This window comes from Mustelus asterias, unplaced genomic scaffold (assembly GCF_964213995.1).
Source record: "Mustelus asterias unplaced genomic scaffold, sMusAst1.hap1.1 HAP1_SCAFFOLD_1823, whole genome shotgun sequence".
NCBI classification, from domain to species: Eukaryota; Metazoa; Chordata; class Chondrichthyes; order Carcharhiniformes; family Triakidae; genus Mustelus; species Mustelus asterias.
In genome coordinates this window covers 24,867-43,770 of record NW_027591768.1, presented here as the reverse complement: position 1 = coordinate 43,770, position 18,904 = coordinate 24,867, and the positions used below count along the sequence as shown (strand labels likewise).

General features: G+C 62.2%; 1 protein-coding gene across 1 annotated transcript in view; it reads right to left on the bottom strand.

Annotated features, from left to right (window-relative positions):
• The window catches only part of vps45 (vacuolar protein sorting 45 homolog), a 59,356-nt gene that overhangs the window by 28,651 nt on the left and 11,801 nt on the right, over nucleotides 1-18,904 (bottom strand). The window contains exons 2-5 of the mRNA XM_078206837.1: nucleotides 8,675-8,809; nucleotides 4,173-4,233; nucleotides 3,698-3,777; nucleotides 553-621 (exon numbers count right to left, since the gene is read on the bottom strand). Coding sequence (XP_078062963.1) covers nucleotides 553-621; nucleotides 3,698-3,777; nucleotides 4,173-4,233; nucleotides 8,675-8,809 — 345 coding nt within the window. The remainder of the gene's footprint in view (nucleotides 1-552; nucleotides 622-3,697; nucleotides 3,778-4,172; nucleotides 4,234-8,674; nucleotides 8,810-18,904) is intronic.

The window sequence follows — 18,904 nt, the reverse complement described above, 5'->3', positions numbered from 1 at the left end:
CGTGGGTTTCCTCCGGGTGCTCCGGTTTCCTCCCACAGTCAGAAAGACGTGGCGGTTAGGGAGACTGGCCCTCAGCATCAGGGGGTTGAGCAGAGTAAATACATGGGGTGACGGGGGATAGGGCCTGGGTGGGATTGTTGTCGGTGCAGGCTCGATGGGCCAGAGGTGGAACGGTGGCACGGTGGGTTAGCACTGCAGCCTCACAGCGCCAGGGACCCGGGTTCGATTCCCGGGGGCACAGTGGCACGGTGGGTTAGCACTGCAGCCTCACAGCGCCAGGGACCCGGGTTCGATTCCCGGCTTGGGTCACTGTCTGTGCGCAATCTGCATGTTCTCCCCGTGTCTGCGTGGGTTTCCTGGCGACTCGGGGATTTTCACAATAACCTCATTGCAGTATTAATGTAACCCTACTTGTGACACTAATAAACAAACTTTAATAACTTGAGAGAGAGTGAACACACACGGACACGCATACGGACACAGACACGGACACGCGTACACACGCACGCACGTGAACATTTAGATGTGATATCACAGCCAGTCTCCCCTTACCTGAGCACAGCCGCTGAGATTGAGGGAAAACACATGTGGACTCACAGCAATGAAATCGCCATAAAACTCCTAAAAACAGTCAGAAAGAACAGCGTGAGGCACACATAGAATCCTTACAGTGCAGAGGGAGGCCATTCAGCCCATCGAGCCTGCACCGACACAATCCCACCCAGGCCCCATCCCCATAACGCTGTGCATTTACCCTAGCTCGTACCCCCTGACACTGAGGGGCAATTATAGCACGGCCAATCCACCTAACCCGCACATCTTTGGACCGTGGGAGGAAACCGGAGCACCCGGAGGAAACCCACGCAGACACGGGGAGAATGTGCCAACTCCACACAGACAGTGACCCGAGGCCGGAATCGAACCCGGGTCTCACAAACTCGATTGAGTTCTTTGAGGAAGTGACGAGAAACATTGCCCAGGGCAGGGCGGTGGGTGTTGTATACATGGACTTTAGTAAAGCCTTCAATAAAGTTCCTCGTGGCAGGCTGATACAGAAGTCATTTGGGATCAGAGTTGAGCTGGTAAGATGGATACAAAACTGGCTTGGGCATAGAAAGCAGAGAGTAGCAGTGGGAGGGTACTTTTCTAACTGGAGGTCTGTGACAAGCGGTGTTCCACAATGATCAGTGCTGGAACCTCTGTTGTTTGTAATATATATAAATAATTTGGAGGGAAATGCAGGTGGTCTGATTAGTAAATTTGCAGATGATAGGGGAGTAGCGGATAGTGAGGAGGATTGTCAGAGGATGCAGCAGGATATAAATCACCTCGAGACCTGGGCCAAAAGATGGCAGGCGGAATTTAACCCGGGCAAATGTGAGGTGATGTGATTTGGAAGGTCTACTACAGAAGGAAAGTATAAAGTAAATGGTAGAGCCCTTAGAAATATTAGCATACAGAGGGATCTAGGCATGCAGATCCACAGTCCCTGAAGGTGGCAGCTCAGGTGGACAAGGTGGTCAGGAAGGTGTATGGCGTGCTGGCCTTCATCGGTCGGGGCGTTGAGGATAGGAATTGGAAAATCATGTTGCAGCTGTATAAGACTTTGGTTAGGCTGCATTTGGAGTATTGTGTACAATTCTGGTCGCCACACTACCGGAAGGATGTTGATGCATTGGAAGGGGTGCAGAAGAGATTTACCAGGATGTTGCCTGGTTTGGAGGATATGGACTATGAAGAAAGGTTGAATGAACTTGGATTGTTTTCACTGGAGCGTCGGAGGATGAGGGGGGACCTGATAGAGATTTACAAGGTTATGACAGGCTTGGAAAGAGCGGATAGGCAGAGTCTTTTTCCCAGGGTCGAAGGGTCAATTACTCGAGGGCATTGGTTGACAGTGAGAGGGGGGAAAGTTTAAAAAAGATGTGAGGGGCAAGTCTTTCACACAGAGGGTGGTGAATGCCTGGAACGCGCTGCTGGGGGCGGTGGTGGAAGCAGATAAAGAACAAAGAACAATACAGCACAGGAACAGGCCCTTCGGCCCTCCAAGCCCGCGCCGCTCCCTGGTCCAAACTAGACCATTCTTTTGCATCCCTCCATTCACACTCCGTTCATGTGGCTATCTAGATAAGTCTTAAATGTTCCCAGTGTGTCCGCCTCCACCACCTTGCCCGGCAGCGCATTCTAGGCCCCCAGCACCCTCTGTGTAAAATATGTCCTTCTGATATCCGTGTTAAACCTCCCCCCCCTCACCTTGAACCTATGACCCCTCGTGAACGTCACCACCGACCTGGGAAAAAGCTTCCCACCGTTCACCCTATCTATGCCTTTCATAATTTTATACACCTCTATTAAGTCTCCCCTCATCCTCCGTCTTTCCAGGGAGAACAACCCCAGTTTACCCAATCTCTCCTCATAACTAAGCCCTTCCATACCAGGCAACATCCTGGTAAACCTCCTCTGTACTCTCTCTAAAGCCTCCACGTCCTTCTGGTAGTGTGGCGACCAGAACTGGGCGCAGTATTCCAAATGTGGCCGAACCAACGTTCTATACATCTGCAACATCAGACCCCAACTCTTATACTCTATGCCCCGTCCTATAAAGGCAAGCATGACATATGCCTTCTTCACCGCCTTCTCCACCTGTGACGTCACCTTCAAGGATCTGTGGACTTGCACACCCAGGTCCCTCTGCGTATCTACACCTTTATGGTTCTGCCATTTATCGTATAGCTCCTCCCTACATTATTTCTACCAAAATGCATCACTTCGCATTTATCTGGATTGAACTCCATCTGCCATTTCTTTGCCCAAATTTCCAGCCTATCTATATCCATCTGTAGCCTCTGACAATGTTCCTCACTATCTGCAAGTCCAGCCAATTTTGTGTGGTCCGCAAACTTACAGATTCTGTAACAACGTTCAAGAGGCATCTGGATAAGTACATGAATGGGCAGGGAATAGAGGGATATGGACCACGTAGAGGCAAGAAAATATTAGATTAGAGAGGCATCTGTGTCGGCACAGACTTGGTGGGCCGAAGGGCCTGTTCCTGTGCTGTACTGTTCTTTGTTCTAAACTGCTTTCTGCAAAAAAACTTTGTCTGCTGCACATAAACCACATCATCACATGATCCTGTCCATCACACTGATTCAGAATCCCAAGAGAACTGAAGTGAACAGATGTCCATTAACTCAACTTAACATAACCACTTGCAAGGCTAAAATGAGTAATTATCCTGCTCTCCCAGCATCTGAGCTGTATTCCCGCCAGACATACTGACTGCCTGTGGAATACAGCTGTTTTTCAAACATTCCTCTTAAACACAAAAAAAAACGATATACACATACCAATTGCACGACTGTCATCACAGGGGGGTTAAAGTGGACCCCGGGCCCAGTTACAGGGGACCCTGTGCTAGTTACAGTGGATTAAAAGGGACCCCGGGAACAAGCTACGGGGGACCCCAGGCCCAGTTACAGGGGGTTAAAGAGGGCCCCAGCCCAGCTACAGGGGACCCTGTGCTAGTTACAAGGGGTTAAAAGGGACCTTGGGAACCAGCTACAGGGGGACCCCGGGCCCAGTTACCGGGGGTTACATGTACACAAATGATTAAAGGGACATTGGGTAAGTTACAGGGGTATCTGGGGTCCTTTCACCCCCTCAGGCCCACAATCCTGAGCTGGCTCTCACTCACCTGAACTTCAGATACAACCTCCTGCTCATCAGCTTCTGCCAGGGCCTTGATGTCACTCTTACTGATAACATTACTGAAATCTGTGGAGAGTTAGAGACACAGTGAGGGATGTTTGGAGCTCAGACCACCAATCTGACACACAGCAGACACAGTGAGGGAGGCTCGGAGCTCAGGCTGCCATTGGGAATGGGAGCACACACCAGGATTCCACGTGGACCAATCTCACACACGGCAGCAAGGTGTGCAGCGCTCCCTCCCAATCTCAGTCCTGACAGTCCTCACTGGGGACACTCACTGATTGGTGACCTGCTTTCACCACAGGGTACTGAGGCCAAGTGCAGCCTGCAGCTACCTCAGGAACGTGGGATCTTGCTGCTGCGTGTGTGGCCCAGTCACTCGGCTTCCCGCCGGTTCCACAGCTGTCAGGATAACTGCTCATTCTCACAACACATTACCACCACAGACAAATACTCACAAACAAAGAAGTGGCCATACTTGGGTCTGCGCAGTTCCTGGATCAGATACTCCACATTCTCCTAGGAAACGGGAGGAAACTATTACTGAAGGAAATGTCATCTTTAGGACAGTGAATAGAACTCTTTTCCCAACACCCCAATAAACCCACCTTACCCCCAACCACACCCCGTACAACACCCAAATAAACCCACCTTACCCCCAACCGCACCCTGTACAACACCCAAATAAACCCACCTTACCCCCAACCACACCCCGTACAACACCCAAATAAACCCACCTTACCCCCAACCACACCCCGTACAACACCCCAATAAACCCACCTTACCCCCAACCACACCCCGTACAACACCCAAATAAACCCACCTTACCCCCAACCACACCCCGTACAACACCCAAATAAACCCACCCTACTCCCAACCACACCCCGTACAACACCCAAATAAACCCACCCTAATCCCAACCACACCCCGTACAACACTCCAATAAACCCACCTTACCCCCAACCACACCCCGTACAACACCCCAATAAACCCACCCTACTCCCAACCACACCCCGTACAACACCCAAATAAACCCACCCTAATCCCAACCGCACCCTGTACAACACCCCAATAAACCCACCCTACTCCCAACCACACCCCGTACAACACCCAAATAAACCCACCATACCCCCAGCCACACCCCGTACAACACCCAAATAAACCCACCCTAATCCCAACCGCACCCTGTACAACACCCAAATAAACCCACCCTAATCCCAACCGCACCCTGTACAACACCCAAATAAACCCACCTTACCCCCAACCACACCCTGTACAACACCCAAATAAACCCACCTTACCCCCAACCACACCCCGTTCAACACCCCAATAAACCCACCCTACTCCCAACCACACCCCGTACAACACCCCAATAAACCCACCTTACCCCCAACCACACCCCGTACAACACCCCAATAAACCCACCTTACCCCCAACCACACCCCGTACAACACCCAAATAAACCCACCTTACCCCCAACCACACCCTGTACAACACCCAAATAAACCCACCTTACCCCCAACCACACCCCGTACCACACCCCAATAAACCCACCTTACCCCCAACCACACCCCGTACAACACCCCAATAAACCCACCTTACCCCCAACCACACCCCGTACAACACCCAAATAAACCCACCTTACCCCCAACCACACCCTGTACAACACCCAAATAAACCCACCTTACCCCCAACCACACCCCGTACAACACCCAAATAAACCCACCCTAATCCCAACCACACCCCGTACAACACCCCAATAAACCCACCCTAATCCCAACCACACCCCGTACAACACCCAAATAAACCCACCCTACTCCCAACCACACCCCGTACAACACCCAAATAAACCCACCTTACCCCCAACCACACCCTGTACAACACCCCAATAAACCCACCTTACCCCCAACCACACCCTGTACAACACCCCAATAAACCCACCTCACCCCCAACCACACCCTGTACAACACCCCAATAAACCCACCCTACTCCCAACCGCACCCCGTACAACACCCAAATAAACCCACCTTACCCCCAACCACACCCTGTACAACACCCCAATAAACCCACCCTAATCCCAACCGCACCCCGTACAACACCCAAATAAACCCACCTGCTCCCAACCACACCCTGTACAACACCCCAATAAACCCACCTTACCCCCAACCACACCCTGTACAACACCCCAATAAACCCACCCTAATGCCAACCACACCCTGTACAACACCCCAATAAACCCACCCTAATCCCAACCACACCCTGTACAACACCCCAATAAACCCACCTGCTCCCAACCACACCCTGTACAACACCCCAATAAACCCACCTTACCCCCAACCACACCCTGTACAACACCCCAATAAACCCACCTTACCCCCAACCACACCCTGTACAACACCCCAATAAACCCACCTGCTCCCAACCACACCCTGTACAACACCCAAATAAACCCACCTGCTCCCAACCACACCCCGTACAACACCCCAATAAACCCACCCTACTCCCAACCACACCCCAATAAACCCACCCTGCTCCCAACCACACCCTGTACAACACCCCAATAAACCCACCCTGCTCCCAACCACACCCCGTTCAACACCCCAATAAACCCACCCTACTCCCAACCACACCCCGTACAACACCCCGTTCAACACCCCAATAAACCCACCCTACTCCCAACCACACCCCGTACAACACCCCCAACCACACCCCGTACAACACCCCAATAAACCCACCCTACTCCCAACCACACCCCGTTCAACACCCCAATAAACCCACCCTACCCCCAACCACACCCTGTACAACACCCCAATAAACCCACCCCACTCCCAACCACACCCTGTACAACACCCCCAACCACACCCTGTACAACACCCCAATAAACCCACCCCACTCCCAACCACACCCTGTACAACATCCCCAACCACACCCTGTACAACACCCCCAACCACACCCTGTACAACACTCCCAACCACACCCTGTACAACACCCCAATAAACCCACCCTACTCCCAACCGCACCCCGTACAACACCCAAATAAACCCACCTTACCCCCAACCACACCCTGTACAACACCCCAATAAACCCACCCTAATCCCAACCGCACCCCGTACAACACCCAAATAAACCCACCTGCTCCCAACCACACCCTGTACAACACCCCAATAAACCCACCTTACCCCCAACCACACCCTGTACAACACCCCAATAAACCCACCCTAATGCCAACCACACCCTGTACAACACCCCAATAAACCCACCCTAATCCCAACCACACCCTGTACAACACCCCAATAAACCCACCTGCTCCCAACCACACCCTGTACAACACCCCAATAAACCCACCTTACCCCCAACCACACCCTGTACAACACCCCAATAAACCCACCTTACCCCCAACCACACCCTGTACAACACCCCAATAAACCCACCTGCTCCCAACCACACCCTGTACAACACCCAAATAAACCCACCTGCTCCCAACCACACCCCGTACAACACCCCAATAAACCCACCCTACTCCCAACCACACCCCAATAAACCCACCCTGCTCCCAACCACACCCTGTACAACACCCCAATAAACCCACCCTGCTCCCAACCACACCCCGTTCAACACCCCAATAAACCCACCCTACTCCCAACCACACCCCGTACAACACCCCGTTCAACACCCCAATAAACCCACCCTACTCCCAACCACACCCCGTACAACACCCCCAACCACACCCCGTACAACACCCCAATAAACCCACCCTACTCCCAACCACACCCCGTTCAACACCCCAATAAACCCACCCTACCCCCAACCACACCCTGTACAACACCCCAATAAACCCACCCCACTCCCAACCACACCCTGTACAACACCCCCAACCACACCCTGTACAACACCCCAATAAACCCACCCCACTCCCAACCACACCCTGTACAACATCCCCAACCACACCCTGTACAACACCCCCAACCACACCCTGTACAACACTCCCAACCACACCCTGTACAACACCCCAATAAACCCACCCTACCCCCAACCACACCCGTACAACTCCCCAATAAACCCACTCTACTCCCAACCACATCCCATACAACACCCCCAACCACACCCCGTGCAACACACCAATAAACCCACCCTACCCCCAACCACACCCCGTACAACACCCCAATAAACCCACCCTGCTCCCAACCACACCCTGTACAACACCCCAATAAACCCACCCTACCCCCAACCACACCCGTACAACTCCCCAATAAACCCACTCTACTCCCAACCACATCCCATACAACACCCCCAACCACACCCCGTGCAACACACCAATAAACCCACCCTACCCCCAACCACACCCTGTACAACACCCCAATAAACCCACCCTCCCCCCAATTATACCCCATACAACACCCCAAGAAACCCACCCTACCCCCAACCACACCCCGTACAACACCCCCAACCACACCCCATTCAAAACCCCAATAAACCCACCCTACTCCCAACCACGCCCTGTACAACACCCCAATAAACCCACCCTGCTCCCAACCACAACCCGTACAACGCCCCAATAAACCCACCCTGCTCCCAACCACACCCCGTACAACACCCCAATAATCCCACCCTGCTCCCAACCACGCCCTGTACAACACCCCCAATAAATCCACCCTACTCTCAACCACGCCCTGTACAACACCCCCAATAAATCCACCCTACTCCCAACCACGCCCCGTACAATACCCCAATAAACCCACCCCACCCTACCCCCAACCATAATCGCAACATCTACCCGAACCGCGCCCCTACCCCAACCGCGCCCCCCCTCAAACCCCTCGCCATACCATGCCGATCTCCAATTTCACCTGGGCTCTGTATTCAGTGTATTTAATTATCGAGTATGGGCAGAGCAGTGTACTGCATGCCCACAACGTGGGGCGTGCAGGCAGTGAGCAGGCAACGAGCAGGCAACACCTACCTTGGTGGGACGTAAGAAGCAGATAGCTTTCAGGTGCTTCATAGTCTCACGGTTCGTGGAATCAATGCGTTCAAACAGGTAAACCTCTTTCTGTAGGATCTCGGACTGAGTGTACACCATACTGATGATGCTGGTCTGTAAGAGAAACCAGACACTTCACACACTGTGTCTAATCCCAACTTCCCACATCAACACTGCCAACATGGGTTACAGTAAACCTCCCTCTACACTGTCCCCATCAAACATTCCCAGGACAGGTACAGCACGGGGTTAGATACAGAGTAAAGCTCCCTCTACACTGTTCCCATCAAACACTCCCAGGACAGGTACAGCACGGGGTTAGATACAGAGTAAAGCTCCCTCTACACTGTCCCCCATCAAACACTCCCAGGACAGGTACAGCACGGGGTTAGATACAGAGTAAAGCTCCCTCTACACTGTCCCCATCAAACACTCCCAGGACAGGTACAGCACAGGGTTAGATACAGAGTAAAGCTCCCTCTACACAGTCCCCATCAAACACTCCCAGGACAGGTACAGCACGGGGTTAGATACAGAGTAAAGCTCCTTCTACACTGTCCCCCATCAAACACTCCCAGGACAGGTACAGCACGGGGTTAGATACAGAGTAAAGCTCCCTCTACACTGTCCCCATCAAACACTCCCAGGACAGGTACGGCACGGGGTTAGATACAGAGTAAAGCTCCCTCTACACTGTCCCCCATCAAACACTCCCAGGACAGGTACAGCACGGCGTTAGACACAGAGTAAAGCTCCCTCTACACTGTCCCCATCAAACACTCCCAGGACAGGGACAGCACGGGGTTAGATACAGAGTAAAGCTCCCTCTACACCGTCCCCATCAAACACTCCCAGGACAGGGACAGCACGGGGTTAGATACAGAGTAAAGCTCCCTCTACACTGTCCCCATCAAACACTCCCAGGACAGGGACAGCACGGGGTTAGATACAGAGTAAAACTCCCTCTACACTGTCCCCCATCAAACACTCCCAGGACAGGTACAGCACGGGATTAGATACAGAGTAAAGCTCCCTCTACACTGTCCCCCATCAAACACTCCCAGGACAGGTACAGCACGGGGTTAGATACAGAGTAAAGCTCCCTCTACACTGTCCCCATCAAACACTCCCAGGACAGGGACAGCACGGGGTTAGATACAGAGTAAAGCTCCCTCTACACTGTCCCCCATCAAACACTCCCAGGACAGGTACAGCGCGGGGTTAGATACAGATTAAAGCTCCCTCTACACTGTCCCCATCAAACACTCCCAGGACAGGTACAGCACGGGGTTAGATACAGAGTAAAGCTCCCTCTACACTGTCCCCATCAAACACTCCCAGGACAGGTACAGCACGGGGTTAGATACAGATTAAAGCTCCCTCTACACTGTCCCCATCAAACACTCCCAGGACAGGTACAGCACGGGGTTAGATACAGAGTAAAGCTCCCTCTACACTGTCCCCATCAAACACTCCCAGGACAGGTACAGCACGGGGTTAGATACAGAGTAAAGCTCCCTCTACACTGTCCCCATCAAACACTCCCAGGACAGGTACAGCACGGGGTTAGATACAGATTAAAGCTCCCTCTACACTGTCCCCATCAAACACTCCCAGGACAGGTACAGCACAGGGTTAGATACAGAGTAAAGCTCCCTCTACACAGTCCCCATCAAACACTCCCAGGACAGGTACAGCACGGGGTTAGATACAGAGTAAAGCTCCTTCTACACTGTCCCCCATCAAACACTCCCAGGACAGGTACAGCACGGGGTTAGATACAGAGTAAAGCTCCCTCTACACTGTCCCCATCAAACACTCCCAGGACAGGTACGGCACGGGGTTAGATACAGAGTAAAGCTCCCTCTACACTGTCCCCCATCAAACACTCCCAGGACAGGTACAGCACGGGGTTAGACACAGAGTAAAGCTCCCTCTACACTGTCCCCATCAAACACTCCCAGGACAGGGACAGCACGGGGTTAGATACAGAGTAAAGCTCCCTCTACACCGTCCCCATCAAACACTCCCAGGACAGGGACAGCACGGGGTTAGATACAGAGTAAAGCTCCCTCTACACCGTCCCCATCAAACACTCCCAGGACAGGTACAGCACGGGGTTAGATACAGAGTAAAGCTCCCTCTACACTGTCCCCATCAAACACTCCCAGGACAGGGACAGCACGGGGTTAGATACAGAGTAAAGCTCCCTCTACACTGTCCCCCATCAAACACTCCCAGGACAGGTACAGCACGAGGTTAGATACAGAGTAAAGCTCCCTCTACACTGTCCCCATCAAACACTCCCAGGACAGGTACAGCACGGGGTTAGATACAGAGTAAAGCTCCCTCTACACTGTCCCCATCAAACACTCCCAGGACAGGGAGTAACACTGCAATGAAGTTACTGTGAAAATCCCCGAGTCGCCACACTCCGGCACCTGTTCGGGTTACACTGAGGGAGAATTTAGCACGGCCAATGCACCCTAACCAGTGCATCTTTCGGAGTGTGGGAGGAAACCCACGCAGACACGGGGAGAATGTGCAAACTCCGCACAGACAGTGACCCGAGCCGGGAATCGAACCCTTGTCCCTGGCGCTGTGAGGCAGCAGAGCTAACCCACCGTGCCACCGCTTCGCTCCAGGATCACCGAGCCAGGGTTCGCCCCGGGGTCAGTCAGGATCACCCAAGCAGGGTTCACACCGGGGCCGGGCCGGGTTCGCACTGGGGTCGGGCCGGGTTCGCACTGGGGTCGGGCCGGGTTCGCACTGGGGTCGGGCCGGGTTCGCACTGGGGTCGGGCCGGGTTCGCACTGGGGTCGGGCCGGGTTCGCACTGGGGTCGGGCCGGGTTCGCACTGGGGTCGGGCCAGATTCACACTGGGGTCGGGCAGGGTTCGCTCTGGGGTCGGGCCAGATTCACACTGGGGTCGGGCAGGGTTCACACTGGGGTGAAGCAGGGTTCACACTCGGATCGGGCCGGGCTCACACTGGGGTGGGGCCAGGTTCACGCCGGGGTCGGGCCGGGATCGCACCGGGGCCGGGCCGGGTTCACGCCGGGGCCGGGCCGGGTTCACGCCGGGGCCGGGCCGGGTTCACGCCGGGGCCGGGCCGGGTTCACGCCGGGGCCGGGCCGGGTTCGGGCCGGGTTCACACCTGGGTCGCACTGGGGTCGGGCAGGGTTCCCACTGGGGCAGGGCCGGGTTCGGGCCGGGTTCACACCTGGGTCGCACTGGGGTCGGGCAGGGTTCCCACTGGGGCAGGGCCGGGTTCACACTGGGGCAGGGCCGGGTTCGCACTGGAGTCGGGCTGGGTTCGCACTGGGGCGGGGCCGGGTTCGCACTGGGGCGGGGCCGGGTTCGCACTGGAGTCGGGCTGGGTTCGCACTGGGGCGGGGCCGGGTTCGCACTGGGGCGGGGCCGGGTTCGCACTGGGGCAGGGCCGGGTTCGCACTGGGGCGGGGCCGGGTTCGCGCCGGGGCCGGGCCGGGTTCGCGCCGGGGCCGGGCCGGGTTCGCGCCGGGGCCGGGCCGGGTTCGCGCCGGGGCAGGGCCGGGTTCGCACTGGGGCAGGGCCGGGTTCGCACTGGGGCAGGGCCGGGTTCGCACTGGGGCAGGGCCGGGTTCACACTGGGGCAGGGCCGGGTTCGCACCGGGGCGGGGCCGGGTTCGCACCGGGGCAGGGCCGGGTTCGCACTGGGGCAGGGCCGGGTTCGCACTGGGGCGGGGCCGGGTTCGCACTGGGGCGGGGCCGGGTTCGCGCCGGGGCCGGGCCGGGTTCGCGCCGGGGCCGGGCCGGGTTCGCACTGGGGCAGGGCCGGGTTCGCACTGGGGCAGGGCCGGGTTCGCACTGGGGCAGGGCCGGGTTCGCACTGGGGCAGGGCCGGGTTCGCACTGGGGCGGGGCCGGGTTCGCGCCGGGGCAGGGCCGGGTTCGCACTGGGGCAGGGCCGGGTTCGCACCGGGGCGGGGCCGGGTTCGCACTGGGGCAGGGCCGGGTTCGCACTGGGGCAGGGCCGGGTTCGCACTGGGGCAGGGCCGGGTTCGCACTGGGGCAGGGCCGGGTTCGCACTGGGGCAGGGCCGGGTTCGCACTGGGGCAGGGCCGGGTTCGCACTGGGGCAGGGCCGGGTTCGCACTGGGGCAGGGCCGGGTTCGCACTGGGGCAGGGCCGGGTTCGCACTGGGGCCGGGCCGGGTTCGCACTGGGGCAGGGCCGGGTTCGCACTGGGGCCGGGCCGGGTTCGCGCCGGGGTCGGGCCGGGTTCGCGCCGGGGCAGGGCCGGGTTCGCGCCGGGGCCGGGCCGGGTTCACGCCGGGGCCGGGCCGGGTTCACGCCGGGGCCGGGCCGGGTTCGCACTGGGGCAGGGCCGGGTTCGCACTGGGGCAGGGCCGGGTTCGCACTGGGGCAGGGCCGGGTTCGCACTGGGGCAGGGCCGGGTTCGCACTGGGGCAGGGCCGGGTTCGCACTGGGGCAGGGCCGGGTTCGCACTGGGGTCGGGCCGGGTTCGCACTGGGGTCGGGCCGGGTTCGCGCCGGGGCCGGGCCGGGTTCACGCCGGGGCCAGGCCGGGTTCACGCCGGGGCCGGGCCGGGTTCACGCCGGGGCCGGGCCGGGTTCGGGCCGGGTTCACACCTGGGTCGCACTGGGGTCGGGCAGGGTTCCCACTGGGGCAGGGCCGGGTTCGGGCCGGGTTCACACCTGGGTCGCACTGGGGCAGGGCCGGGTTCGCACTGGGGCAGGGCCGGGTTCACGCCGGGGCAGGGCCGGGTTCGCACTGGGGCAGGGCCGGGTTCACGCCGGGGCCGGGCCGGGTTCACGCCGGGGCCGGGCCGGGTTCACGCCGGGGCCGGGCCGGGTTCACGCCGGGGCCGGGCCGGGTTCGGGCCGGGTTCACACCTGGGTCGCACTGGGGTCGGGCAGGGTTCCCACTGGGGCAGGGCCGGGTTCGGGCCGGGTTCACACCTGGGTCGCACTGGGGCAGGGCCGGGTTCGCACTGGGGCAGGGCCGGGTTCGCACTGGGGCAGGGCCGGGTTCGCACTGGGGCAGGGCCGGGTTCGCACTGGGGCGGGGCCGGGTTCGCACTGGGGCAGGGCCGGGTTCGCACTGGGGCAGGGCCGGGTTCGCACTGGGGCGGGGCCGGGTTCGGGCCGGGTTCACACCTGGGTCGCACTGGGGTCGGGCAGGGTTCGCACTGGAGTCGGGCTGGGTTCGCACTGGGGCAGGGCCGGGTTCGCACTGGGGCAGGGCCGGGTTCGCGCCGGGGCCGGGCCGGGTTCGCACTGGGGTCGGGCAGGGTTCCCACTGGGGCAGGGCCGGGTTCGGGCCGGGTTCACACCTGGGTCGCACTGGGGTCGGGCAGGGTTCGCACTGGGGTCGGGCAGGGTTCCCACTGGGGCAGGGCCGGGTTCGGGCCGGGTTCACACCTGGGTCGCACTGGGGTCGGGCAGGGTTCGCACTGGAGTCGGGCTGGGTTCGCACTGGGGCAGGGCCGGGTTCGCACTGGGGCAGGGCCGGGTTCGCGCCGGGGCCGGGCCGGGTTCGCACTGGGGCAGGGCCGGGTTCGCACTGGGGCAGGGCCGGGTTCGCACTGGGGCAGGGCCGGGTTCGCGCCGGGGCCGGGCCGGGTTCGCACTGGGGCCGGGCCGGGTTCGCACTGGGGCGGGGCCGGGTTCGCACTGGGGCAGGGCCGGGTTCGCACTGGGGCAGGGCCGGGTTCGCACTGGGGCAGGGCCGGGTTCGGGCCGGGTTCACACCTGGGTCGCACTGGGGTCGGGCAGGGTTCCCACTGGGGCAGGGCCGGGTTCGGGCCGGGTTCACACCTGGGTCGCACTGGGGTCGGGCAGGGTTCCCACTGGGGCAGGGCCGGGTTCGGGCCGGGTTCACACCTGGGTCGCACTGGGGCAGGGCCGGGTTCGCACTGGGGCGGGGCCGGGTTCGCACTGGGGCGGGGCCGGGTTCGCACTGGGGCGGGGCCGGGTTCGCACTGGGGCGGGGCCGGGTTCGCACTGGGGCGGGGCCGGGTTCGCACTGGGGCAGGGCCGGGTTTGCACTGGGGCAGGGCCGGGTTCGCGCCGGGGCAGGGCCGGGTTCGCACTGGGGCGGGGCCGGGTTCGCACTGGGGCGGGGCCGGGTTCGCACTGGGGCAGGGCCGGGTTCGCACTGGGGCAGGGCCGGGTTCGCACTGGGGCGGGGCCGGGTTCGCACTGGGGCGGGGCCGGGTTCGCACTGGGGCAGGGCCGGGTTCGCACTGGGGCAGGGCCGGGTTCGCACTGGGGCGGGGCCGGGTTCGCACTGGGGCGGGGCCGGGTTCGCACTGGGGCAGGGCCGGGCTCGCACTGGGGCAGGGCCGGGTTCGCACTGGGGCAGGGCCGGGTTCGCACTGGGGCAGGGCCGGGTTCGCACTGGGGCAGGGCCGGGTTCGCACTGGGGCAGGGCCGGGTTCGCACTGGGGCAGGGCCGGGTTCGCACTGGGGCAGGGCCGGGTTCGCACTGGGGCAGGGCCGGGTTCGCACTGGGGCAGGGCCGGGTTCGCACTGGGGCTGGGCCGGGTTCGCACTGGGGCAGGGCCGGGTTCGCACTGGGGCAGGGCCGGGTTCGCACTGGGGCAGGGCCGGGTTCACACTGGGGTCGGGCTGTGTTCGCACTGGGATCGGGCCGGGTTCGCACTGGGGCAGGGCCGGGTTCGCACTGGGGTCGGGCCGGGTTCGCACTGGGGCAGGGCCGGGTTCGCACTGGGGCAGGGCCGGGTTCGCACTGGGGTCGGGCCGGGTTCACACCGGGGTCGGGCCGGGTTCACACCGGGGTCGGGCCGGGTTCACACTGGGGTCGGGCCGGGTTCACACCGGGGCTGGGTTCACACCGGGGTCGGGACGGGTTCCCACTGGGGTCGTGCCGGGTTCACACTGGGGTCGGGCTGGGTTCACACCGGGGTCGGGCCGGGTTCACACTGGGGTCGGGCAGGGTTCACACTGGGGTCGGGCAGGGTTCACACCGGGGTCGGGCCGGGTTCACACTGGGGTCGGGGCGGGTTCACACCGGGGCCGGGTTCCCACTGGGGTCGGGCTGGGTTCGCACTGGGGTCGGGCAGGGTTCGCACTGGGGTCGGGCAGGGTTGGCACTGGGGTCGAGCAGAGTTCGCACTGGGGTCGGGCTGTGTTCGCACTGGGTTCGGGCCGGGTTCGCACTGGGGTCGGGCAGGGTTCGCACTGGGGTCGGGCAGGGTTCGCACTGGGGTCGGGCAGGGTTCGCACTGGGGTCGGGCAGGGTTCGCACTGGGGTCGGGCAGGGTTCGCACTGGGGTCGGGCAGGGTTCGCACTGGGGTCGGGCAGGGTTCGCACTGGGGTCGGGCAGGGTTCGCACTGGGGTCGGGCAGGGTTCGCACTGGGGTCGGGCAGGGTTCGCACTGGGGTCGGGCAGGGTTCGCACTGGGGTCGGGCAGGGTTCGCACTGGGGTCGGGCAGGGTTCGCACTGGGGTCGGGCAGGGTTCGCACTGGGGTCGGGCAGGGTTCGCACTGGGGTCGGGCAGGGTTCGCACTGGGGTCGGGCAGGGTTCGCACTGGGGTCGGGCAGGGTTCGCACTGGGGTCGGGCAGGGTTCGCACTGGGGTCGGGCAGGGTTCGCACTGGGGTCGGGCAGGGTTCGCACTGGGGTCGGGCAGGGTTCGCACTGGGGTCGGGCAGGGTTCGCACTGGGGTCGGGCAGGGTTCGCACTGGGGTCGGGCAGGGTTCGCACTGGGGTCGGGCAGGGTTCGCACTGGGGTCGGGCAGGGTTCGCACTGGGGTCGGGCAGGGTTCGCACTGGGGTCGGGCAGGGTTCGCACTGGGGTCGGGCAGGGTTCGCACTGGGGTCGGGCAGGGTTCGCACTGGGGTCGGGCAGGGTTCGCACTGGGGTCGGGCAGGGTTCGCACTGGGGTCGGGCAGGGTTCGCACTGGGGTGGAGCAGGGTTCGCACTGGGGTCGGGCAGGGTTCGCACTGGGGTCGGGCAGGGTTCGCACTGGGGTCGGGCAGCGTTCGCACTGGGGTCGGGCAGGGTTCGCACTGGGGTCGGGCAGGGTTCGCACTGGGGTCGGGCAGGGTTCGCACTGGGGTCGGGCAGGGTTCACACTGGGGTGGAGCAGGGTTCGCACTGGGGTCGGGCCGGGTTCGCACTGGGGCCGGGCCGGGTTCGCACTGGGGCCGGGCCGGGTTCACACTGGGGTGGAGCAGGGTTCGCACTCGGATCGGGCCGGGTTCGCACTGGGGTCGGGCAGGGTTCGCACCGGGGTCGGGCCGGGTTCGCGCCGGGGCCGGGCAGCGTTCGCACCGGGGCCGGGCCGGGTTCGCACCGGGGTCGGGCAGGGTTCGCACTGGGTTCGGGCAGGGTTCGCACTGGGGTCGGGCAGGGTTCGCACTGGGTTCGGGCAGGGTTCGCACCGGGGCCGGGCAGGGTTCGCACCGGGGCCGGGCAGGGTTCGCACTGGGGTCAGGCAGGGTTCGCACTGGGGTCGGGCAGGGTTCGCACTGGGTTCGGGCAGGGTTCGCACCGGGGCCGGGCAGGGTTCGCACCGGGGTCGGGCAGGGTTCGCACCGGGGTCGGGCAGGGTTCGCACCGGGGTCGGGCAGGGTTCGCACTGGGTTCGGGCAGGGTTCGCACTGGGGTCGGGCCGGGTTCGGGCAGGGTTCGCACCGGGGTCGGGCCGGGTTCGCACCGGGGTCGGGCAGGGTTCGCACTGGGGTCGGGCAGGGTTCGCACTGGGGTCGGGCAGGGTTCGCACTGGGGTCGGGCAGGGTTCGCACTGGGGTCGGGCAGAGTTCGCACTGGGGTCGGGCAGAGTTCACACTGGGGTCGGGCAGGGTTCACACTGGGGTCGGGCAGGGTTCGCACTGGGGTCGGGCAGGGTTCGCACTGGGGTCGGGCAGAGTTCACACTGGGGTCGGGCCGGGTTCGCAGTGGGGTCGGGCCGGGTTCGCAGTGGGGTCGAGCCGGGTTCGCACTGAGGTCGGGTCGGGTTCGCACTGGGGCCGGGCCGGGTTCGCACTGGGGCCGGGCCGGGTTCGCACTGGGGCCGGGCCGGGTTCACTCTGGGGTCGGGCCGGGTTCGCACTAGGGTCGGGCCGGGTTCGCTCTGGGGTCGGGCCGGGTTCGCACTGGGGTCGGGCCAGATTCACACTGGGGTCGGGCAGGGTTCACTCTGGGGTCGGGCCAGATTCACACTGGGGTCGGGCAGGGTTCACACTGGGGTGAAGCAGGGTTCACACTCGGATCGGGCCGGGCTCACACTGGGGTGGGGCCAGGTTCACGCCGGGGCCGGGCCGGGTTCGCGCCGGGTTCACACCTGGGTCGCACTGGGGTCGGGCAGGGTTCCCACTGGGGCAGGGCCGGGTTCGGGCCGGGTTCACACCTGGGTCGCACTGGGGTCGGGCAGGGTTCGCACTGGGGTCGGGCCGGGTTCACGCCGGGGCAGGGCCGGGTTCGCGCCGGGTTCACACCTGGGTCGCACTGGGGTCGGGCAGGGTTCCCACTGGGGCAGGGCCGGGTTCGGGCCGGGTTCACACCTGGGTCGCACTGGGGTCGGGCAGGGTTCGCACTGGGGTCGGGCTGGGTTCGCACTGGGGCAGGGCCGGGTTCGGGCCGGGTTCACACCTGGGTCGCACTGGGGTCGGGCAGGGTTCGCACTGGGGTCGGGCTGGGTTCGCACTGGAGTCGGGCTGGGTTCGCACTGGGGCAGGGCCGGGTTCGCACTGGGGCAGGGCCGGGTTCGCACTGGGGCAGGGCCGGGTTCGCACTGGGGCAGGGCCGGGTTCGCGCCGGGGCCGGGCCGGGTTCGCACTGGGGCCGGGCCGGGTTCGCACTGGGGCAGGGCCGGGTTCGCGCCGGGGCCGGGCCGGGTTCGCACTGGGGCAGGGCCGGGTTCGCACTGGGGCGGGGCCGGGTTCGCACTGGGGCGGGGCCGGGTTCGCACTGGGGCGGGGCCGGGTTCGCACTGGGGCAGGGCCGGGCTCGCACTGGGGCAGGGCCGGGTTCGCACTGGGGCAGGGCCGGGTTCGCACTGGGGCAGGGCCGGGTTCGCACTGGGGCAGGGCCGGGTTCGCACTGGGGCAGGGCCGGGTTCGCACTGGGGCAGGGCCGGGTTCGCACTGGGGCAGGGCCGGGTTCGCGCCGGGGCCGGGCCGGGTTCGCGCCGGGGTCGGGCTGTGTTCGCGCCGGGGTCGGGCTGTGTTCGCACTG